Raw genomic sequence first — 25,332 nt, 5'->3', positions numbered from 1 at the left:
TACAAGGATATTTTCTTTATCAGCTTTTTTAAAAATTAGGAATGTATAATACAGTTCAGTAATGTATAGATTTGAAGTTAATGGCATGTTATCAAATTGGATGAAAAATGTGTCATCTTATTCCCAATACATTTTTGAAGGTCATTTTCTTCCTATAGCCCTATTCTTTACCCATCCCTGATTCCCTGTGTTTACTGTGCATTTTAGAATGTTCCAAATACTGACACTGTAGACTACATTAAATAACACATGTACACACAAAAAACAAAAGTGGTTCTAAATGACTTTTTAAAAGGCACGGGCAAATCTAACCAGTCTGATAGGGTGATCTCCAGTTACATTACCTTTCTGCATATATTTGCCTACTAAATCCATTTGCATTACTGCATTTAAAAAAAAAATTTCCTAAGTTGGAACAAAATCCATTTTGGAGGGAGGCCTTTTCTCAAAATATGTGCAATACAAAAGAATATAAAACTTAATTCAGCTTGAACATACATAAAACCACATGATATATCAATGGTTTAAAATCCAGTTGTGATCCTGATGAGTATTCTGTTAATATGACCAAATCTTTTGCATTTTGATTTCATATGTTTCCTATTGAGAGGAGCAATTGAAATACTGGATAGAAACCTAAGCTGATCTCCAGGGTGCCACATATAGTGGTCTGTTGATGCAGGAGGTGCTGATCATGAGTCTCTGCCATCCTGTAATGTCCACAAGGTGGGGAAGGGGGTCTTTCATAGCCCCATGAGGCACAAGTGATTCCCATCAGAAGGAAATGTTCCAATCCTATACATTTATGGAGACACTATTCACACATGGTGGGGAGTTGGATTCCAGCCCTAATCTAGTATGGCTGCCCACCAAGAAGCCCTGAGAATTAATTAAGTAAAGGGGCTAGGAATCTTTCAGAGAATTCTTCAGAGCTATAGTTAAGGGAAAATGACAGATAATTAACTAGTTTAATTAATAGTATGCATGCTTGAGAATATGGAATGGATGGCGAGGAATGTGCCAGTAGCATGAGAATCTTCATAATACACGCAATGCATCATACAATGAAACTATCCTTTAAGTTGTCCACATACACAAAGTTCATTCATTCTGCAGATCCATTGAAATGTCTTGCATTGGAAGACTTGATGCAGGGCTGTGAAGGCCAGAATACACACCACCACCACCTCCTTCTTCTGGCCACTACAGGAAAAGAAATATTGGCCATCGTCACAGCAAGGTGTGGGGATGCTCAATAGATTAGATGTCTTTAAAAGATGCAGTGGTCTTCAGTGGCTGTTAGCCATGGTAGTTAAAAATGGACTCTCCACCTTCAGAGATAGTATTCCTCTGATTATCGGGTGCTGGGGACAAAGATCAGTGGATTAATGTCTTGATCATGCCCCGTTTGCAAATTTCCTTGGGTTATTTGGCCAGCCACCGTTGGAGGCAGAACACAGAGCTTGATGGACTTCTGATCTGACCCAACATGGCAATTCTTATGAAAGGATTTATAAAACGTTGGCTTGAACCAGTATAAATGGGTCTTTGTGCAGGTAGATTTGCTACAGAGACACCTATGGACTGAGTGTGCCTTCACGCTGGCGCGTTTGTTTCCGTATCTGTGACTAGACAAAAAAGAAAAACCAGTTATTTATGTAACAGAGAACTGACATGCTCCGCAAGGCTACAGAAACGGAAGTAGTCCTGCGGAAATGCAAATAGACTGGAGCTTCATTTCCCCCACGACTGCTCTCCAGTCTTTCGCCACAGCAGTGGAGGAAGGAAGGCCATTATTCTCTCTCCTTCCTCTAAAAGTACTTTCTGACTTCAGAAATATGTCCCTGAGGGCTGCTCAGGAACATATACCTGTAAGGATATGTTTCTGAAGTCAAAAAGTACTTTTAGAGGCAGAAAAGAGCAGTGAAACTTGCTCCTCCACACACCTGCATTTGGCTGCTCAGCAGCACCTCTGTGCAGCTCTGATGCAGCCTTTTCCATGGCTGCAGCTCCTGTTCCACACTTATACTGCAGAACATGTGAACCAGTGTTAATAAATTAGTGTTAAGCTGAGCTAGGGAAACTTTGTTATCAACCGCTGACATACCTGCAGGCCACTGTTGATGTGAGTGAGACACATACAACTACTCCATTCCACTTAAAAGCAAGCCACTCCTGCGTGCCTCTGTGGCTCCTAAGGACCGTGTCATTGCTGCAGCAATGATGCTTCCATGGGGAATCATGGGAGCGTTGTTGCTGCAGTGAAGGCGCTGTGCTTAGTGGGCACAGAGGCACTCCACTTCAAGCAGCTGCAGTGGCTTGCTTTTGAATAGGACAGAGCAGCATGTGTGCATCTCACTTATCCAAAAACTGGGAAGACCAAAATTTTCACTCCACTTGCAGGGAGTAGCTTTGCTCTTAACAAAAAGAACCTTGGAGATTCACTCATTCTCATATGGTGGAATCCACCAAACCAGTAGAGGTTCGAAGCATTATTGAGCTCCTTGGAGTAGATGGCACAACTTGACTTGAAATTATTTGAAGATCACACTGAGGAAGCCCCCAAAACTTCGCAATAGCGCTGTAAGTCTTACTTGCACATCCCCATACAGTATCCAGATATATTATCAGCCATTTGTACATTCCTGTATTCTGTTCATTGTACCATTACTCATCATTTTATACATTGTTCAGTATTTTGCTATGTATATTTTCTGTTATCTTTGATATTGCAATATACCTTTTCATATATTAGGTACTTTTGTGTTCTATATCTGCATCTCACTTATATAAACGGTGGATTGCACAGTATGTCAGCCAACAATTGCAGCAGATGTTAATTGTCACTGTGCTTTCCTTATTTATATAGAAGTATCCCAGGCCATACTTCTTGTCTCTTGCATGTCACATCTATGTGTGTATGCATATAGATGGATAGATAGACACAGACAGACTTAAAATGAAGGTAACATGTATCTGCAAACTGAGAATAACATGCCATGTATCTGATGAAGCGGATTGTAGTCTACAAATGTTCAGTAAACAATCATAGCAGCTTAAAAAATATACAGTACTATAACATAACAAATTGGTTCGTGAATTGGTTAGTCTTTAATGTGCACAAGACACTGTTGCTTTGTGTGTGTGTGTGTGTGTGTGTGTGTGTGTGTGTGTGTGTGTGTGTGTGTGTGTGTGACATTTCCTTACCAGTTTCCACTGCAATATCTTAATCCATTCATCGGCTTCTACTCCAGTCTTTGCATAGAGATAATATGTTCTCACAGGGAATACCAAACTGTTAAAAAAGAAAAAAGACATGTATAAGGCTTGGTATCATAAACAACAATAGCTGCCAAGAGCTGTGTCCCATTTTACAGACGCAGAGTTGAGGCTAAACTAAAAGGAGCCTGAATTATTACTTTTTGGGAAGGCATTTGGAAAGCAAATGGACTAGTTTATGAAAAATGTTTTCTGCAGGTAATGTTCTGGAATAATAATTATCAAGTTAGACTCCAGTCATATTTTTATTACTCAGTGTTAAAGGTATTTTTTTCTGTGTCTCTATAAGTCTTAATATGTTGGAGACGGAGTTTCAGTGCATCGAGCTTTTGCACCAACTATCCTAATGGCCACTAGGGGCACTGGGAGTAGAGATAGTGAGGGTCCCCTGACCTGTCCCTGCTTTGCCTCTACTCTGTGGCCCCTGCCTTGATTCCTTTGGCATTTCCTGTAGTGAGTCAGTTCTACTTCCTTTCTCCTTGGAGAGCAAATGGGAGTATCTCTTTCTCTCCCCTCCTATTCATTATGTAGCTCATAGTTAGGATAGGTCTTTCCTATTTCAAATGTACTTGACCTAATAAATCTTATTCACTTCATACTGCACTACAATCTCCATGCTTGTTCTTGACTAACTGTAACAATGAGGCTCTGCACTACTTCGTAACTGGAGTGGGCAGCTTCCTCTTGGTGCTCTGCTAAACAACCACAAATGGCAACATAATAAAGATTATTGAAAAAGAAAGTGAATTGTTCAGAGCTCTCCAGCAAGGAAGAGGCTTTCTAAATCATAAGAGCTTTGACCCCAAGTAATCAACCCAAAGTGGCTGATTCATAGGATTGAGGAAGCAAAAGCACCAGAAGGAAAGTAAAGGAAGAGGCATGGTAGAAGCAAAAAGACAAGAGGAAAGATGCCTGGAGAAGGGCCATAGCTCAGTCAGTGGTAGAGCATATTTTGTAAGCAGAAAGTCCCTGGTTCAACCTCTGGCACCTCCAGATAGAGCTGGGACAGCTCCCTGGCTCAAGCCCTGAAGAGCCAGTGTGGACACTATTGAGCTCGTTCGACCAATGGTTTGACTTGGTCGAAGACAACTTACTTATATGTATGTATATGGAATTCATTGTGTGTAGGAGTACAAAGATGGAAGTCAAAAAGAACAAAGTCAGGGAGTATAAGTGAGCAGCTGCCTATGAAGATCTGCTGAGATGAGGAAAGTGGAGTAACAGGAAGCTCTCTCTCTCTCTCTCTGGCATTCAGAGGAAAGAGTGGACCGCAGGGTTTGCAGTAATGTCGTAGGTAGAAAATGGGAACGGGTGACCATTTACTGTAGTGCTTAATAGCCTCTGAGAGGAAAGGCTATAATTGTGTTGCCTTTGAACAGAGCAGTTTGTGAATATTCAGAGCCTTTTGAAGAGCTACAAACCAAACAGAACCCCAAAGTTTTATTTAGATTACAACTTACCAAAAACAATTGACTTTATCTTGTGAATAATCAAACTGTACTGCTGAGCATTCTGTTAAGTCTAGGGCTCTGATTGGCTCTGTGGACTTGAAAATAAGGTTGTTTTTGAAACAATTGCTTTTCCTCCCTGACACAAGCAGAAATCCCCCCTCCCAACCCTCACTCCCCAAATAAAGATGCAAAGGAATGCCTTGTCTGTACAAACACTGATGCCACATTTTAGGTATCTTCAATTTTGTCCCTTAGCTATCTTGGTTCTTGTCTTTGAGTCTTTCTTGTACATATGTGCTTCCTTCTTCCATAAATTTTGAGCCATACATCAACACCAAATAAAATTGCATTCACACAATTGCATCTTTGTAGAATTCACTTCCATGCTGGCAATTATGCAACTCACACTCATATTATATAACCTGTGATAAAATGATACATCCAGAGTGGTTTACATACAGTGCAGTGAGCCACTTATCTAAGTGCCAAGCAAGGTCTCTGCTTCTGTGCTCCTTTAAACCCTACAGCCATAGCCTGTGGCTACAAAGGAGTATGTCCTTGTACTTCTGCTGCTATTGTTACCAATGAGGACGGACTGCTTAGCAGCCACAGAGCCTCCCTGTCTTCAAAAGCCACACCAGCAGGGTTTAAAAGGGTGAGGATCAGTGAGCTTACTTTACATTTTTTTAATATCTCGTTTTTTCTCCAAGGAGCCCAGAGCGGTATACTACATACTTAAGTTCCTCCTCACAACAACCCTGTGATGTAGATTAGGCTGAGAGAGAAGTGACTGGCCCAGAGTCACCCAGCAGTATCATGGCTGAATGGGGGGTTGAAGTCGGGTCTCCCCGGTCCTAGTCCAGCACTCTAACCACTACACCACGCTGGCTCTGACTGGCTGACTGGCTTGTCACAGTATGTAAGCCAGTGTCCCCAAAGGTGGCTCCCCACCAGGCAAAACAGATGTGTATATTTCCTCATGCAGCACACATTGAAGGACTTGTGCAGTTTCCATTTCGAGCATTTATTTATTGAATGGAGAAGACGTTTTATCCCACCTTTAGGTTTTAGAAGCAAATGCCTAAGTCAGCTTCTTCTTGACACAATGCTGACACAACGCATAGACTCTACACAGATGGGAAGGTCCCCTAAAGCTGTAGAGAACTGCAGTTTCACTACAAGCATTACCAGATTACTTCCCATTGCCACAAAAGGGGGAAACTGTGGTAACATTTGTAGTGCAACCCAGTGCTCTACAGCAGCACTGCTGCTTCGGAGCCCATCTTTGAAGGGCTTGTGCATCACATCAGCCAGCAATAGTAAAATAAACTCCAGACTGAGGCGAGTCTCACGATCAGTGAGACCCACTGTAAGGGGGTTTGCGGGGAGTGTGGGCTTAGCCTGCTCTCCCCGCAGACGATCACCAGACACCCCTGGGCGGCCGGATTGGCTACCCACACGACTGCCAGCTCCCTCACGGGGCCAGCAAGGGCTGTGGGAATTAGGGGTCGTGCGGCCCCCGGAAGTTCCAGTAAGCAAGCACATGGGGCATCCTGGAGAGACCCCTGAGCCTGGGAAGCTGCTTGCAGCCTCCCGGTCAGGGGTCTCCTTGTGCGTTGCCACGGCAATACACGATCAAAACGCCAAGGTTAACAAAGCACTCGCTCCATTAACCTTGGCTAAGGGGAGGGGTACTTTGGGCGGTTTGCTGCCGGGAGCCGCGCAGCTCCTGTTGTAGCACACAATCACCAAAAAGCAGGCTAGGCTCCCTTAGCCCACTTTTTGGTGATCGTGAGAAGCGCTTCATAGTCAGTCTCCTTGTGTGGCTTCAGACTAGTTCTCTTGCATGTAGGAAACTGCACCCACCTATGGAACAGAGAAGTAATGCTTGTGTCGCCCACCCACTGCCCATGTCAGCTGACAAGCGATGGGTAGAAATGCCTGTGATTCTTACAAGAGTAGCCATGGAATGGTGGTACAACGTACAGTAGAAGTTCGAATAAGAGAACTGCCTTCTTCTAGTTCTTTGGATTCAGAAAGATCTCAGGTCTCAGCTTTACGTGAGAGCCAGAGGTGTACATAGGAACATAGGAAACTGCCATATACTGAGTCAGACCATTGGTCTAGCTAGCTCAGTATTGTCTACTCTGACCGGCAGTGGCTTCTCCAAGGCTGTAGCCAGGAATCTCTCTCAGCCCTATCCTAGAGAAGCCAGGGAGGGAACTTGGAGCCTAGATGCTCTTCCCAAAGCGGCTTCATCCCCTGGGGGAATATCTTACAGTGCTCACACAGAAAGTCTCCCATTCACATGCAACCAGGGCAGACCCTGCTTAGCTATGGGGACAAGTCATGCTTGCTACCACAAGACCAGCTCTCCTCTCCTCTCAGACAAGCATTGGACAAGAACTGGGGAAACCCAAGTTCAACTCTCCACTCAGCCATAAAACCCATTGGGTGACTCCGTGCCTGTCTCGCTTATCTCTCAGCTGAACCTACCTCACAGAGTTGTTGTGAGGATAACTATAACCACCACGCTGGGCTCCTTGGAGGAAGAGTGGATAGGAGTGTAAATAAATAAATAAATGTTCAACAAACTCCAGTGATGCCAAACATACATCCAAGTATAATTTGTCTGCTCACCGTCTGGTCTTTATAATATTTCAGCTCATTCCTGTGCAATGTAAACCACCTAGTTTTCCAGTTCTGCAAAAAAAAAGAGATGAAAAGCGGAGGACTTAGGACCATAAAGATTTATTAAAAAAAAAAAAAAGAGAGAGAGAACAGGGGCATTGAAAATATGTTTCTTCTCTTCTCCTTCTTTTGCTCTGCCTATTTCTTAACATGTATTTAATACCAACTGTGTCAGGAATGGATTTAGGGACAGGTACCACAGGTTTTCCATTTATCCTAACAATAACAAAGCTTCTATTCAGTCAGAGGAAAGAAATTTGTTTTAATTTGCTTGCTTATCTATGGCATGAATAAATGGCATGAACAAATACAAATTTCCAGATCTATGCATGTAAACATGTCATCTAATATGACAGAGATAATCTTCATGGGATTGTGCACTGAGGTTGTAAAAGGACTACTTTCCAGTACCTCAGGTTGATAACAATGCAGTAATTCTTAGAAGGATGTGCAGTCTTCTTCAACTGCAAATTTGAGGCAGAGAATGAAGGGAGAAAGCATTTGTGGCAAAAGGTTGTAGATGTTGGGGGAGCAAAATCTTAAAGTTCCTTACAGTTGCCATAATTGTGGGGGGACAGTCATATCTCCAATAGCTCTCTTTCTCATTCCAAAGTGCAGAGAGATCACAAATTCTTTCCCAACCTTAGGAACATAGGAAGCTGCCTTATACAGAGTCAGACCATTGGTCCATCTAGCTGAGTATTGTCTACACCAGGGATTCTCAATGTTGGGTCTCTAGATTTTGTGGGACTTCATCTCCCATAATCCCCAACCAAAAGCCACTGGGGCTGGGGATTATGGGTCCAATAACATCTGGGTACCCAATGTTGAGAATCCCTGCTCTGCACAGACTGGCAGCAGTTTCTCCAAGGTTGAAGACAGGAGACTCTCTCAGCCCTGAATTGGAGATGCCAGGGAGGGAACTTGTAACCTTCTGCATGGAAGCATGCAGATGCTCTTCCCAGAGCAGCCCCATCTCCTGAGGGGAATATTTTACAGTTTCCACACATATTTCCCATTCAAATGCAAACCAGGGCAGATCCTGCTTAGCAATAGGGAAAATTCATACTTGCTACCACAAGACAAGCTCTCCTCCCATTAGTTAGACCATCTAGCTCAGTGTTGTCTACATATACTGGCAGTGGCTACTCCAAGGTTACAGGCAGGAGTCTCTCTCAGTCCTATCTGGAGATGCCAAGTAGGGAACTTGGAACCTTCTCTACCCAAAGTGGCCTGAATGTCTTACAGTGCTCACATGTTTCCCATTCAAATGCAAACCAGGGCAGACCCTGCTTAGCAAAGAGGACAATTCATGTTTGCTACCACAAGACCAGCTCCCACTGAGACCAACCAACCATTATGGACTGTGAACCAGCAATCTACCTAAAACAAGGAAATAGTCTGGCAGGACTGAACTTGGTCCTTCAGAATCTGCTTTCCTCACCCTGTCCTCCACAAATGTACTTTTCTAGTGCTGTCACTGATTACATCTTTTCCAACACTGATTTTACGTGTTTGAAAGAAATAAGATAGAAGAACCTATAGCATTTCTTACCTTAACTATTCTGCCTTGTTTTGTCAGATATCCTTCTTTTGTACCTAACTGCAATGAAAGATATTATGGTTAAAAAGTGGGTGGGTGGGTGAGTGGCAGGCAGACGCACAAAGACAAATAAACCTAAACCTTGATAACGAATCATTATGCAGCCTTAGAATTGCTGACAAAGCCATAAACAGCGGTAGCTCATCCACCTCGCAACTGCTCACTTTCTCCTAGTAAAATGTGTCATCATATTCTCTGCCAAGAGCATGAGACATGTCTGTGTCTGAGGTAAATATGCACTGACTTTGCTCTAATGGCAGCCTCTTGCATCACAGATGAAGGCAGGCCTGTTTTACTCTCTGAAGTCTATTCAGAGCACTCTGAGGATATAATCAGACAAATTTTAATTAAATCCCAATGTAATTAACCATCGTTATACTTCAGACAATGGGTTCCTTGTATATGTACTGTAAAATGGCACTGAAAAAGGCCTCACTGGTCAACAGCATTCTGGATTTAAGATTACCATTTATGACACAGGAGAGCAAGTTGGTGTTTAAAAGTCAGTTTACAGGCAGTGACAACTCTGGCTGTGTTCATCAAAGAAAATTAACATGGTGAAGCTCAGAGAAGATTAAGACAATTACTCAGCATTTATATAGTGTTTTTGAGTGCTCAGAGTGCTTTATGTACATTGGCTGGCATGATGAGGAAAAGTACTCAATGCAGTCGCATTGAAATGAAAAGCCTAACTTGTCCTTTTAATCTCAATGGGACTACTTCTGAGTAAGTAAGGATAGGTGTCTGAGCCTGGGATATAGTGACTTACCTAGGACCATCTAGTGAAGGCCGAACTACAGGTGAAGCAGGATACCCACGATCAGGTATGAGCATAGGAACAGCCCTACTGGATCAGACCCAAAGCCTATCTAGTCTAGCATCCTGTTTCACACAGTGGCCCACCAGATCTCCCAACATTTATTTCTTCCATTAAATGCAACTACAGTACGCAAGGCCCCATTTAGAATGGGGATGTATTATAGGAGAAGGGATTAATCCTCCCCTGTGTCATATCCTCAACCTAAATTGTGCACCTGAAACTGTTAACAGCTACAGAGGAGGAAAAATGAATGGGGCATTAATGGTTGATCCTCTCTCCCCAGCACCATGTACCTGGTCCAAATGAGGCCCAAGAGTGGCTGTTTTGAAAGAAAGAAAAAACATGTTGATATTCTGACTTCTAGGCTGCTGAAGTAGTCTCATTAACTTTGGCAACTGAGCATGCCCAGTTTGCGTTAATGTATTGTGAGCTGCAGATCTGCAAAATGAACACAGACACAGGTCTGTGTGTTTGCGAACTCATTGACCAATAATGCAATGCTGCCGGGATTTAATGGTGTGGGCAAATATTACACATGGAGCCAGCCAAGGGCCCCTAAAAGCTGGAGCCAGCTCTGCTCATATGTAGTTTGGTCCTGGGTTCATGGCTGAGATGTGAATAAGGGACCTCTTGACTTGCAGTCCATGCTCTTTAAGCCTCTGCATTATTACTTTTAATTTAATAATAATAATAAATAATACAAGACACAAAAACAACTAATACTTACTGGTTGTTCTGAAATACATGTTCTGAACCCTTAATGTTGTATTTTGGTCCCTAGAACACCCTTAAAATTGAAACTTATTTTGAACATCAAGTATCAGCTCCTCAGCCCCAAATTTTAAATTTAACACGTTAAAATGTGTCACACACACACCCTACAGTGGGGGTTTTCAATAAGGTTCTGAAACGTTTTCCCGCTAAGCCTTTAATGAAACATTTGGGATTCCAGCACAATTCTGAAAAGTTTTACTACCAAGATTCTAATCAAACTTCAAAATGTGAGCCTTGAAATTAGGATTTCCAACACGTTTTTGAAATACGTGTGAAGTTTCCCCCCTAAGAATTCACTTCAACTCCAAACAAACTTTCATTCAGTTTTCCCAAACAAGAAACAAAGAGCTTTATCAATCCAACAATGTTCCATCTAGTCCAGCAACAGATTAGTAACTCACCGATGGTGCGTTGGGTACAAGGTCGGTTTCTGTTTTCCCCGTCTGCATTGCTGTGTGAACCCGCACAGATTCATAAATGGAAGGCTCTTCTACCCTCCTGGGGTATGGGTGTTTTAGTACAATCAAAGTGCCTAAATGAAGTGAAACACCAGCACTGAGAAGAATATGTAGACACTTCCCCCTCTAACAGGAAGGGCTCAAAAAAGCACATGGGGCAAATAATGGATGAACTGGGAAGATCCAGCTGATTAATGCTACATCACACCACTGGAGATCTATGATCATCTTGCATAGGTCCTTATCCTTGGCACAGGAGAGTTGATTGGAACTGGCAACCAACCAAGTGCTTTGGGAGGAATTTGCCAGAAAAGCAACTGTCAAGGCCATTTGGGTTTCCTCCCCCCACAGCATTTCTTTTAGCGATACAAATTAATTATCTTTTGCCCTGGGCTCCATCCTGAACCTACCGAAAACCACTGTATTCTGCCCTAGAGCCAGTGAAAATCTTCTAAACTCCACCTGGAGTTGCCAGCTAAACTCACTGGGATTAGGACCACATATGAGCATTGGGGGCTCAAAACACTCACCTTGAAGGACAGGCGAGCATTAGGAGCCCCTGGATTCTTCTCCAGCTTGGTTTAAAATCTGGACTAGAGAAGAATTTTCAGCTTTATAAATTGATTGCACTTATATCCCTCCTCTCTTCTATCAAGAGACTCATGGCAGCACCTACCAGTACTAGGTACCGACAGGATTCAGATCTGCTTAACTTCAGGAAGGTTGATGCAGCATGTACATTCAAACCATGCCCAAAGACTGATGCTAATAGTTGGGTGGTCAAGGTTCACCCAAGACAATAATCTACCCCAAATTTCTGAAATGCACATTTTGGGAAGATTCAGGATCTTGGGCTTTTATTAAGAGATGTGTGCTGCCTCCATAGCACCTTTTTAAAAAACTGCCTCTTCAAGCCAATTAGATTGCCTGTGCAGATGCAATCCAATGCCCTGCAAATGCTGTGCAAAATCTTGCATGAGCCATCTTGACCTCTCTGTGTCCATTCCCATTATTATAGTCAGGGGTGTAATGGAGGAGGTGTGCACAGGGATGGAGCACCTGTACTTTGTAGCTTCTCTGGCTGTTGGGGTGGGCATGGCCGTGGGGGCTGTCATGGAGAGCAGTGTTCCCTCTAACAGGGATTCCCAGACGTTGTTGACTACAACTCCCAGAATCCCCAGCTGCAATGGCTTTTGCTTGGGGATTCTGGGAGTCGTAAACATCCGGGAATCCCTGTTAGAGGGAACACAGAAGGAGAGCACCTGCACTTCTGAACTGGCAACTACATCACTGATTATGATTATGCTTAAACTGAGGTGGCACTGTTATTTTTGCCGGTGTATGAACTGCTTCCCTTCCCCGAGTCAGTAAGAGAGTGTTTGAGATCCTAATGGGTTAAGGAAGAACTGACATTTTTAATCCATTAAACTACTTGTAAAATCTCTGAGGGCTGGAGGGATTTTGGCCACTTCTGCATGAAATCAGCAATTATTCATCTTGAGTGTCAACAGCAACTACTACAACAAACATTTATATACCACTTTTCAGCAAAGTGCCCAAACCAGTTTTCATAGCTGTGAGGGCTTGGTTGCAGCTGGCCCTTAGTCTAAGCATCCACTGGTGTGACTACTTAGGCTTACAGTCACTAAAGCCTCTGTCATTGAAAAATAAGACCAAAACTTAGTAGTGTCGTAAAAAGGGCGGGTAGGTGTGAATTGGGACTAAAAAAAAACAGAGACACCAAAAAATCTATTAAAAACAAGAACAGGTTTACTTGTGATAGAAAGATTTCAAAAATGAAATTTAAAAAAACAACAGTGCATGAACGGTTGATGAAAGATTAAGTTGGCAAGAGTACAACAATTACAAAATACAACCAAGCAAATTTGCTAGCCTTCTGTCATAAGACCCAGAAAGCTTGAGTAAGACCAGCTCCATCCCTGCTAATTTCCCTAGCAGTTTCAGGCAGATCTTATATTGCTAGTGTTCTAGCCTTCTGGCTCACACAACACTCAGCAGCAAACAGTCAAACAGAACTACCACCCCACCCATGCCCTGGGCTGTAACACTGACCCTGATTGTCTCTGCTCCACCCTTTCCAGGTGACTGCTATTTAAGATCAAGCTGAGCCAGGGGCATGAGCCTCTTAGTGCACACCGAAGGACTCTCGTCCTTGTGGCTCTCAGCCGAGTCGGGAACAGCTGGTGGGCTGCAGCAGCCAGAGGGATGAAGAGGCACAGTGAGCTTGATGGATTGCTGAGCAAGAACATTGATGGCAACAGCCCTCCTCATGCCTTCCTGGAGATTTAGCAGCTGCAAAGAACCTACCAGATTGGCTACAGTATTGCCTCGGTTTTAATAGGAGGGAGTTTTTATTTCTTGTCATTACCAAGGAGTTGGTCTTTACAATATGTATTTGGGGGCCATGTTGCTTTGGAGGAGACCCTTCCAATTGAGGTGGTCCTTGTCATAGGGCAATATGGTGGTGGGAGTAGGACATGCCAGCTGAGAGGAAGGCACATTGGCTATATCAAAGCCATTATGTCCTCCAGTTCTTCTCCCATCCAAGGAGACTCCAATAACTCTCCCAGCAGCCAACCTTGCCTGAAGCTCTTGCCATTAAATGCCAGGTCCATAAATGCAAAGACCACAGCCATCCAGGAGGTTATCCTGGATGAGCATGTGGACCTGGCATGCATTACAGAGACCTGGTTGGATGAGTGGGGAGATGTAAATCTCTCACAATTGTGCCCACCAGGTTTCCAGGAGCATCATCAGCCAAGGTGGGGTGGGCAGGGAGGTGGGGGTGCACTGGTTCATCGGGAAACCATCTCCCTCACCAGATGCACTGTCCGCCTTTCTGACCAGTTCAAGTGCTTGCATGTAGTGATGGGTTCACAAGACAAAGTTGGGTTTCTGTTGGTATACCGCCCACCCCGCTGCCTAACAATCTCCCTTCCTGAGCTGCTTGAGGTAGTCTCAGATGTGGTGTTGAGGACCCCACAGCTGTTAGTCTTGGGGACTTGAATGTCCATGCTGAGGCCACCTTGACCATGGGCTTGTCTCAGCTGATTTCTGGTCCCACACATGTGGCAGGCCGTATGCTTGACTTGGTCTTTGGGTCAATGGTGCTCTGTGGATAGTCTAAGACCAGGAGGCCTCAATATTGTTATCATGGACAGATCATTATCTGGTGAAGATTGAACTGCGGGTGGACCCAATACACCTCTGCAGGGGTGGGGGACCAGTTAGGATGGTCCACCTTCGGAGGCTTATGGATCCTAATAGATTCCTGATGGCTCAGGGAGTGGGGGGTGGGTGGGTTCCTGCTGAGAGTGCCCCAAAGTCCCTACTCAACCCAGACTGGTTGGGTTTGTGTGTTTCTTAACCTAAATTACATCTCACTATATTACTCTTGCCAAGCCTAGCCTTTCAGACTATAATGCTCAACTCTGAATATCGACCTGAAAAGAGAAGACCCAGTATCTCATCCACTCACCTTACACAAAAATTTTCATGATGATAAAACTAGGATTTCTGCTCAATCATAAATTGCCATGAACTGTGTTTTTAAAATAATCACAAAAACCAACCAACCAACCCCAAAGTGCAAACAAGTCAGATTCTGAAACCCCAGCAACCCAATTCGTAGCAAAAAAACACACACACACACACACACACACACACACACACACACACACACACGTAAGTCTGCCCTCCACCACTTCCCTGCTTTATTTCTTTTCAAATCCTACTCTCGTTTCCCATTTCTTCTGCACTGCTGGTCCCCCCAGATTCTAACACCCACTTTCCCTCTCCTTTCTTCCTACCCCTGCCCCACATTGCTGGTAGCGTGTTACTGGCAGTTTCTTGAGTGGCCAGCTATTTCTCCTCCTCCCCTTGCCCATCTCATCGAGGGAGCAGACAAGGTGTGCTTGACACCCGGAGAAGTGGCCTGCTCCATCCCCTGGCTGGCAGGTCCCAGCAAACATTGGAGCAGTCGCTGGAGCCCACTGGGAAAGGGATCAGGTGGGGCATGTACAACACTCAGAGAAGCAGCCTGCTTCAGCCCCCAGCCAGCAGGCTCCAGCGAGCGCTCCCAACTTCAGAGCAGTTGCTGACCCCGCTGTCCAGGGGAGGGAGCAGGAGAGGTGTGCATGACACCTGGAGCAGCAGCCACTGGCCATGGGAGGAAACAGGCCAGGGCATGCATGCCAGCCTGATAAGTGGCCTGCCAGCCATGGAAGGAAACTGCCACCACCACATGGAAAAGCGGTGGGGGCCAAAGGCCATTTTATCACTGGCCAGCCAGGGGGAAAAGCAGGGCAGCAGCCCAAAGAAGCACTCACCACCACACCATCACTACCTGTGAGCCACTCATTTTTTGTCTTTCAAATAAATGAATAAATAATAAATGAAGTTTTTCTTACTTTTGAAAGTGAACAACAGAGTTATTCTCAGTTATTCTGAGATAACTGAGAATCACATCTAAGAGCCACAGTTTGACACCCCCTGATCCAGGAATTTATATCCCACCGGTCACTCCACAAAAAGGTTCTAGCTCCAAGGCAGCTCACGGCAGTATAAAAACCACCTAAAAACAGACGCAAACTGAATACCACGGCATTAAGACAAGAGATACCCAGCGGGAAGAATGGCCCATGGTTGGCCTTAAGAGGGCCTGCAGGGAACCGAGCAAAACAAAACTATCAACCATTAACCATTCAATGAATAGCAAAATTAAAAGAACCTTCCTTGTATCCAGCAGGGATACAAGGAAGTTTGGCAGTGAGACCAAATACTGGATGAAATAAAAACAACTTTGCCAGGCACCAGAAACATAACGGGGGTGGGGCTTGGGCTTGAAAAAGGAAGGAATTCCACAATGTGAAGGCTACAGCCAAAGAGATGCTTTCTTGAATCCCCCACAAGCAAACCTCTGGAGTGGGGGGAGGCAACGAAAACACAAAGCAGAGCTTCAGATGACAAATGGAGGGAGTGGGGAGAGTCATATGGGGAGAAATTGTCCTATTTAATTTATTTAACATATTTATTTATTTAAAATATTTACAGTGGTCCCTCGACTTACGTAATTAATCCGTTCCGAACGCACGTTCGGAGGTTGACATTTTCGTAAGTCGAAGAGCACACCACGGAGGTCTGGAAACATTCGTAAGTCGAGGAAACCGCATCTAAATATTCGTAGGTTGAGTAAGCTGAATCTAAACCGGCAACTACTTCCGGTCTTTTTTGTCACTCGTAACTCGAAAACATCAGATGTCGAGTAGTTCGTAGGTCAAGGGACCACTGTATATCTCACCCCTTCAGTATAAGGCAGCTCAAGGCAGCTCACAAGAATGGTAAAACAATAAAACAAGGTAATATTTATAAAAGTTCACTAAAAACAGGACCCAGTTAAAACCAAACTTGAACATTTAATTTCAAAAACCCACTAGTACAGACTGCAAACAAAAACATTAAAAAGCTTATCTTAAAAGATGGGTTTTCAAATGCTTTTTGAAGACCCTGAGAGAGGAAGGATGGCAAAGCTCCTCCAGGAGGGTGTTCCAAAACTGAGGGACCACAACCAAAAAGGTACTGTCTCTAGTCCCCACCAACTGAATCTCAGTCAGTGGTTGCACAGTAAGGAGGGACAGGATGCTTTTAAACATCCTGGTTCCACACCATTACACAGGCGTTAAGGGTAATAACCAACACCTTGAATTGAGCCTGCCAATGAACTGGCAGCCAGTGAAGACAGAACAAAATGGATTCACATGCTGCTAAGCACACACCCACACACCCATGAGGACCTATGCTGCTGCATTCTGTACCGGCTAGGCTTTCCAACTTGGAGCTAATTGTGTATTGCTCCAAGTAGAAAAACAACATGGAAAGACACAAGTCCATTTGCATTGTGAAGTTTAACGCTGTTCTCTAGCCAGTGAAGAATTTGAGACACATGAAAAGCTAGGAGAATCTGATAAGGGAGTTGGTAGGCCACTGGGCAAATGCAGGGCCGCATTGGGGGCACTGAGAGGGGGGTGAAATGTATGTGGGGAGGGCATCAGGTTTTGAGCAGAATGGGTAATTAAGGGTGGGAGTATTCACTGCTGCCAAGTTCTGTGGGGCGCAAGGGCACACCATGGGTGGGGCGCACCGGGAATATGCCCTGTTGCCCTGTGGGCCAGTCTGAGCCTGGGCAAATGCAATGTTCAGTGCTGGAGATCAGATTCACTGGTATCATATAAAACCAACTGCTTAAGTGTTAACAGATGTAACAGATGATGGGGGATGTGATCACAATATGCTGCAAGGTAAATCAGAAAGGTTAACAATAACTAATAATAAACTGTAAGGTTTAAAATTAAAATCTTATTTGTTTGTTATATCTTTGTGTTAATGGTAAATAAAAATGGTAATAAAAATGGTAATAAAAATGGTAAATGATAGTGGTAATAAAAATTGCATCCTGAGCCATTTTTGGAAGGGCGGTATAGAAATCAAATGAATGAATGAATGAATGAATGAATGAAAACCAACTAACCAATAATGAGCCCTTAGGACACAATCCACAAGAAATTCAAGTTGAATGGATAAGTTGAATGGATTTGAGCTCAAATCTGGGTGATTCGAGTGATTCAAAGTAAAATTGAATTGCCCCTTTAATGAAGGGCCTGATTTGAGTTCAAATTGAATAGACCCTGATTCAAACTTAATCAATTCAAGTGATTTCAACACTATTTTTAGTCCTGTTTTGTTTTTCCACCTTGCTGATTGATTTTCTGGCTCTGGCTTTTGATTGGCTTGAGATGTCCTTGCTTCTTGGTTGGCTTGTTATCATTCAAAGCAAGTGTTATCATGGGCAACTGTGCCCCCATTAGCTAGGTGGAGGGAGCAGGGAGGGGAGAGGCCAATGGAGAGATTTTCAAAATATATTTAAGAGGCTCTACAGAGAAGAATCAAAAAGAGCCTGCAGCAGCAGCACTGAGAGCAGAGGGTGGTGGTGGTCCGGGCTGGGCCGGGCCCGGGCTGGGCCAGGCCAGCTGGGTGGTCTGGGCCAGACAAAGAGTGCCTGCTGAGTGTATCTGTCTCTCTAATTCACCCCCCTTTAATTTGCAGCTGCTTTTATTTACTTACTTATTTACTTACTTTTGTACCAGCAGCCCCAGTGGCTTTAAATGGGTGCTGCTTTGAAACACCCCCCCACACTTCTTTGCATTTTTCTTCTTCTTGCTTATAGCCCTCAGTGGCTTTAATAACTGGGGTGCTGTGATACTTTTTTTCTTTTGCAGCCCCAAGCTGCACTTTTGCTGCTGCTGTGTCCCTAGTGGATTAATTTTTGGATTTTGTAGGCTGGTGTGTTCTGTCTGGTGCCTGGCCTATCAGGCTCTCTCTGTTTCCGATTTTTTCAAAAAAAAAATTGGGTGGGTGGGTGGGTGGGTGCCTGACTGGTGCCCAGATGCTCTCCCCCCAGCTGTTGAGTTCCAGTGTGTGCTCAGCCCAACAGTGCCTCCAAGAGCAACACCTGGCAGACTCCAGCTGAAGACACAGGAAGCCCCCCACAGAAGACACCAGAAGATAAGCAATCCCCCACCCCACCTTGGTCAGGTTAGAGAACAGAGTTCTTTAAATAGGACCTAGTTTGGGGAAGGGAGGGATTAGGTGGTGGGACTGTAGGATAGGAGAGGTGGACTTGGGTTAGAGACACCACAGTAATCCCCTGCCCTTTGCCTTCCCTTCCCTTTAATTTGCGTCATTGTTCCTTGCTTCTCCTCCAAAAAAGCCTCCCCATTAAGCCTGCTTATTTGTTTAAAAAAAAATCTAGCTTCTCTGTGTGCACCACGGTGTTATAGAAAGTGCTGTCTGTGGCACACAGACCATAAATAGACCACCCCTAGCCCCACACCTCCTTAAAGGCACTTCTTCTACCCCCCCCCATCAGAGTTAGGGCCTAAATTTTTTTTAAAACCCAAGTTGTCTGGAAAGGTGAGGAGCAGAGTGGCAAGCAGAGAGAGATATGATGCTGTTGGTTGTGGTGGGTGACAGCGGGAGAGGGCTACTGCCTGAATCATCCCCACTGATGTAGTTGTGCGCAAGTTCTCCTTTCTGGAGAAGACTAGTCCCACAATGCAGCCGCCTATGGCGGCTGAAGTACAATTGGGAGGGCTTTCTCCTAGTCTGTGTAGACAATACTGAGCTAGGTGGTCTGGCTCGGTATATGGCAGCTTCCTATGTTCCTATGACTTCTTCTCATGCTAAGAGTATAAGCTTTGTTTCTTCTCAGACCATTGATCTATCAGGCCATGACTGCTCTGTCCTCCTGCCTCTCTGTGGCAGGCAGGAGGGAAGGAAGGTTTGATTTTGTAGTTTTCTCAGCACTGAATATGTATATGCTTGCTTTGCTACTCCTTGTGTTAACTATCTGGTTTTAGTGGATCTCAGATTGACAAAGGCAAAACTTGGGTGCCTGCCTGCTTTCCTTGAGTTGTGGTTCGGTCTGTTTGTGAGATGGTGTTGTGAGAAATGGACAATGACAGCTTTCTGTGTAATATTTCTTGGTGATTGTTGTGATGCGCTCCAGATCTGGCCTTGAGATTATTTTGTCCTTCACTCACTGCTCTGCAATCTGCATTGCAAGGTGTACTCAGTCAAATTGTGACTGAAGATGTTCTAGTTGATCTTAATGCTATGGTTGCTGGAGTCATAATGACAAGAGTCATAACTGGCCCTATCCACCCTCAGCACAGTACTTCCAGTGACTGTTGCTGGTGTCTATCTTATGTTTCTTTTTAGATTGTGAGCCCTTTGGGGACAGGAATCCATCTTATTTATTTATTTCTCTGTGTAAAACACCCTGAGCCATTTTTGGAAGGGCAGTATAGAAATTGAATGAATGAATGAATAATTGTGCGTGAGAGTGCAGCTTGTGCCAATGATGATACTGCACTGTGGCTGGCAGTGGATTCTGGATCAGTTATTCTTTGTTGGCCATGTCTGGACTGTGTTTGGCAAAATGTGGTGTTCTATGTTGGGAGGGAATGTGTGCTTCTGTTCTGCAGTGTTTTTCAAAGCAGAGTTGCAAAAAGCAGAGTTAAAATCGTGTTGTTTCGGCCAGAGGGAACAATGGTGAACTCAAAACACCCCATTGTTCCCCAGGGGTAGGTCCTAGGGACACCAAATTGGTATGGCATGATGGGTGCATCCAATCCAGCTGATTGGAATTACCTCCGAAGGCATGGCAATGAGATCAGTCAAGGAGGCGAAGGCAGGCCACCACTGGGAAGAGGCATAAAGAGAGAGAGCAGCCCACTGAGCCCCAGCAGTCTGCGGCAGCCCAAGGCACCAGCCACAGAGCCGGCATAGAACATACCAAGCCCTGAGAGGGCTGGCAGGGAGGCACGCAGGGATGACATCAGCAGCGCGCCACCTGAAGGGAGGGGGTCTGAGCACAAGGAGGGAGGAGAGGGAAAGACAGAGACTGCAGCTGGAGGGGATGAGAGATTAAGGGAAATAAAGAGGGGCATTGGCCCCATAATTGGGGTGGGCAGTGAATATCCTGTATAGAGGCATAGAAGGGGCTAGCTGAGGATGAGAAGGTGGCTGGGGACCTCTAGAGGTGCTGAGGACCTCTATAGAGAGGCCAGCATAAGGAACGGACAGCCAGGGGTGGAGGAGGAACCAGGTGAAACTGAACCCCCTCCCCGTCTCCACTCTGAGGCCAAGCCCACAAGCACTTTGTCAGGCTGGGTCGGGTGGCAAAGGGGCACATAGCCGGACAGGGTACTACCTACCACCCAACCCACAAAAGAAATGGGCAAGTGGGTGATTTTTAGAACTTTTTTACCCTTTCCCAAAAAATCCATAGGATCCTATGGGTTTTTTGTGGGGTAGGGGGGAAGGTTAAACATTTGTTAAATCACCCACTTGCTCATTTCTTTTGTGGGTTGTGTGGTAGGTAGCATCCAGTATGCCCTACCACCCAAGCTACTCGGGTGCCCCTAGGACCTATCTATGGGGAACAATGAGGTGTTTAGTTCCCCATTGTTCTCTATGGCTGAATCATTCAAATCGATTTGAGGTGATTTGTCAAAACAGCCGACCATGGCTGCTGTTTCAATGAATCGATTCGAGTATTTTGTTATTTGATCTCAAATCAAATAGCAAAATATGATTCATGCATATCTCAACAAGAAACATCATCTGTGCATTTTCCACTGAAAGAAATGTGTGCTGCACAGAAGTATAACTATTTGCATTGTGCTTGAGCCCAATATCTGGCGGATCATGCTATTAGTCTGGAAGAAAACTTTTCATCACTTATAGCCTTATTTTCACTCACAGAAATACATATAGCATCTCCAGATAGTCTCCTATCCAGCCTCTGAAGGTTGCTGCAGTTTGTGCCTTCAGATCACACCCAGTTGGGTGACATAACTTCATTTTTAAAAAAAAAACTTTGGAAGGGAACAGATGTGTTGTTGCAACAGACAGGTTTTTTTCTCTTCTCCAGCGAGGAAAGGACACACACACACATATATGGAGGTGAGATTTCTCATGCCACATTGGTCACTTCAGAGTGTGAACCAGCACAAAGTGCCCAACAGGGCTTCCTGGGAAAGGGGAAGGCGTAAAGAAAAATGCCATTTCCCCACTACACCAATGCAGTTATTTGGGAAATTCTGTTAGGCTGCTTTTTTACTGCACTGGTGCTTCCATTATAACTTTACTGCACTGGTGCATTATTTACTGTACGGGTACAGCTGTTTACTGCACTGTATGTCAGCCATTATAACTTCATGGTATCTGTTGTTGTTGTTGTTGTTTTAAAAAATTGAAGTATTTGCCACCCTGGGAGTTTTAAGCCATGGGGTGATTTTTTAATTTCCTGAAATAAACAAATAAACTCTAGATGGCTCATAGCTCTTGACCTTTCCTCTCTCACACAGGATGGCCAAGTACTTGAGTGTTATTAAATTTCAATCCCTTCACTTTTGTCATGTAATCAGTTGATAATTGGAGACTTCTTTTGGATCTATACCAAGCAGTCCTCGTCTATCCAAAAGATCTGGGGCACCTCATGTGTTAAAGAACAAACCTATTTAGGAACTGTTAAACAACAGAGCTCAGGTTTCAGGGCAGTGAGTCAGTTGGGTCCACCTCAATCGGGGTTTGACACTCATGTCAGGAAATAGATATGACACTCCAAAGAGATTAAACCATTTCTGGTTGGGAGAGTCCCTGCCTTTCTCTGTTCTCAACCCCCTTCCTTCTCAGATCTAAGATACTGTATCTATTTAAATGAAATATTTCCTTGCCATTAAGATTAGGTACAGGAAATGGACCCTTGTTCCAAAATGCAACACATGCAAACATAAAATGAGAATGGCATAAAGTCTCTAACAGTGAATTCTAAGCTATTTCTCCCCCTTCGAACATAGAAATCAAAGATGCCAGATCCTGGTAAGTGTTAGGGGCTGTGGGGAAGTTTTCTGCTAACTGATACGAGCTCTGTTTACTGAACAAAGAGGTATCTTTTAAAGCAGTGGCTCTCTCATATTTAATGGGGAGATTAATTGCCCCTATCCAACCTGAGCCCAGCATCCTTCCAGTGGCTGTTGCTGGTTTCCTTGAGTTCCCCTTTAGATTGTGAACCCTTTGGGGACAGGGGATCATCTTATTTCTTTTTCTATGTAAACTATTTGAAAACTTTTGTTTAAAAGCAGTATATAAATATTGATGATATAGTAGAAGTAGAATATAAATTGCAGGTAACCATGTTGGCCCATTAGAAACAATCCAAAAGCTAGTGCACAACCTAAAATTAATCTCCAGAACAACCACACAAAGATAGGAAGGTGTTTTATACTGAGTCAGGCCATTGGTCCATCAAGCTCAGCAAAATCTACACTTACTGGCTTAGTATTGTCTAAGATTTCAGGCAGGAGTTTCCCCCAGTTTCTGGAAACTCACTTCAGCCCTTGAATTTAGGTCTCAGGTTCTCTGAAGCAAGTAGGTTAGAATAAGTTGAGGTTGTTGAGTTTGGATGTCGCAACCAATCTCAGCTTATGGTAACAGAGAAAGAAAGTAGACACTCGTGTAGGGAGGGGGAGAGGAGAACATGTACTCCCAAGCTGAGGAACATTGTGCAGAGCTCAGCATTAACAGAAGTTCTGAGTGATGTCTGAACCTGCCCACTGAATGACAGGGTGTTGGTGCAGCCATACGAAACAGAAAGGAGACAATGAATGCAGTGGACATACATCTCTCTGTGTGTAACAATATTATTTGGTGCAAACATAGAAACAAATGTGCATTACCTGTCTCACTACCAATCAAAGGCTGATTTGCAAAATGCATGATTAAATCCTTCAAGTTTGCAAATTCATTGAAGCCAAACTTGTATGAAGACCCAGTGTACTCCACGTGAAAGTGTTTGACAGAATCTTTTGCTCTGAAACAAAGCAAAGCAAAATAAATTGCAGGAACTTAAAATAACTAGATTTTATTTGCCTTGCAAGGCAAACTACGTATCCCATGAAAATGTCATCCTGTTCTTAAACCAGCTAACTCAATACTGTCTTCATTGACTGGCAGCAATCTCCAAGTTTTAAGGTAAGAGTTTTCCCCAGCCCTACCAGGGAGTTATTCACACATGGCTTCATGCTGCAGGGTAAATGTTGAGCGAAGCCACTTCGAATTACACTCGTGGCATTGAGGGAAGCAGCCCCTCCCCTCTGCTCTCGGGTTTGCTTTTGATGCAGGTCCACATGGCATGCCTCCTTGTTTTCCTTCTAGCCAATGTGGGGTGAATCACTGGAATCACTGACCAGGTGAATCACTGGAATGATACAGGCATCAGAAGCACTTTTCTTGCTATGTGGCTTGCTCCTTACTCTGTGCCTACTCTCGTATAAGTGAAACATGTGGGGAAACATAAATCGTTATACTTGGGGACACAGTTGTGGGGAGATACAACACGAGGGATCTTGTATCACACCGAGAGGGACCCCGTGTGGGGCGGGATGTTCAATAATAAGTCCACACAGCAATTGCTCTGATGAAGAGCATTTGTATTTTAAACAAAGTTCATTCTGCACGTACAAATTCATTCTCTTTCTAAGATACTTTTCTAACACCACTATTATATTTTTAGCACAGCATATTGTATTTTGGAAACAAATGCGAGGCTTAAGAAATATTTTGTAACAGACTTTGGAAGAAAGTCAGAAATAAGCATAGATGCGGATTACTTCTTGCAGATCAACTATCCCTGAACACACTTGAATCATCTGTTTATACTGAGAGCTGAGGTAGCTAGTGAGCTAATGTATGGTGAATGGGTGAGCTTTCTCGGTTTTCGGTACATTTATGGGTATTCTAATCCATGTTGTTGATATGGGGGTAGAGTATGGATATATAGGGACATAGGAAGCTGCCTCACACCAAGTCAGACCCTTGGTCCAGCTAACTCAATACTGTCTTCATTGACTGGCAGCAATCTCCAAGTTTTAAGGCAAGAGTTTTCCCCAGCCCTACCAGGGAGTTATTCACACATGGCTTCATGCTGCAGGGTAAATGTTGAGCGAAGCCACTTCGAATTACACTCGCAGCATTGAGGGAAGCAGCCCCTCCCCTCTGCTCTCGGGTTTGCTTTTGATGCAGGTCCACATGGCATGCCTCCTTGTTTTCCTTCTAGCCAATGTGGGGCGGGGGGTGATATTAGTAAGAGCTACATTTGCATTTGTAAAGAGAGTATTCCTCTTATCATGCTAATGATTCTACATCAGTGCCTCTCCCTATCTGCTTTGGAGTTTTCAGAAAAAGTAGCTTAAAACCAGCATTTTAAAAACCTGGAAATAACTCGAGATAAGCTAGATTAGAATTCGCAAGACAAAGCCCAATTTGTGTGTAGAGTGGGTCCAAGGATCTCGAAGGGACTTTGGGGTAAGTTTGGCTGGTGTGTGAACACACACACATTCTCTCCTGAAGGAGATTCGGGGTAGAAGCCCTGTGTGTAAAGCCTCCTGGAAATGCCAGGGATTGGACCTAGGACCTTCTTCATGGGAAGCAGATGCTCTGCCACTGAACTATGACCCCATCCCGTAAGAGGAATATCTTTCAGTAGACATGTAATCACCTATCCAAATGCAAACCAAGGCAAACCCTGCTTAGCAAAGGGGACAATTAATGCTCACTAACGCAAAATTGGCTCTCCACCCCAAGACTGGCTCTCTGAAGTGGGGTTGTTTTGAT

General features: G+C 44.2%; 1 protein-coding gene across 2 annotated transcripts in view; it reads right to left on the bottom strand.

The window, feature by feature from the left end:
* DAPP1 (dual adaptor of phosphotyrosine and 3-phosphoinositides 1) overlaps positions 1-25,332 on the bottom strand; it is a 43,217-nt gene continuing 17,885 nt past the window's right edge. For both annotated transcript variants that reach the window (XM_053256347.1, XM_053256348.1), the window contains exons 3-9: positions 23,397-23,530; positions 11,020-11,150; positions 8,977-9,024; positions 7,371-7,433; positions 4,740-4,825; positions 3,208-3,295; positions 1-1,628 (exon numbers count right to left, since the gene is read on the bottom strand). In XM_053256347.1, the coding sequence (XP_053112322.1) occupies positions 1,578-1,628; positions 3,208-3,295; positions 4,740-4,825; positions 7,371-7,433; positions 8,977-9,024; positions 11,020-11,150; positions 23,397-23,530 (601 nt within the window). In that variant the 3' untranslated portion in view covers positions 1-1,577. The remainder of the gene's footprint in view (positions 1,629-3,207; positions 3,296-4,739; positions 4,826-7,370; positions 7,434-8,976; positions 9,025-11,019; positions 11,151-23,396; positions 23,531-25,332) is intronic.

Source organism: Hemicordylus capensis, chromosome 5 (assembly GCF_027244095.1).
Source record: "Hemicordylus capensis ecotype Gifberg chromosome 5, rHemCap1.1.pri, whole genome shotgun sequence".
NCBI classification, from domain to species: Eukaryota; Metazoa; Chordata; class Lepidosauria; order Squamata; family Cordylidae; genus Hemicordylus; species Hemicordylus capensis.
This window is presented reverse-complemented; position numbering and strand designations above follow the sequence as displayed.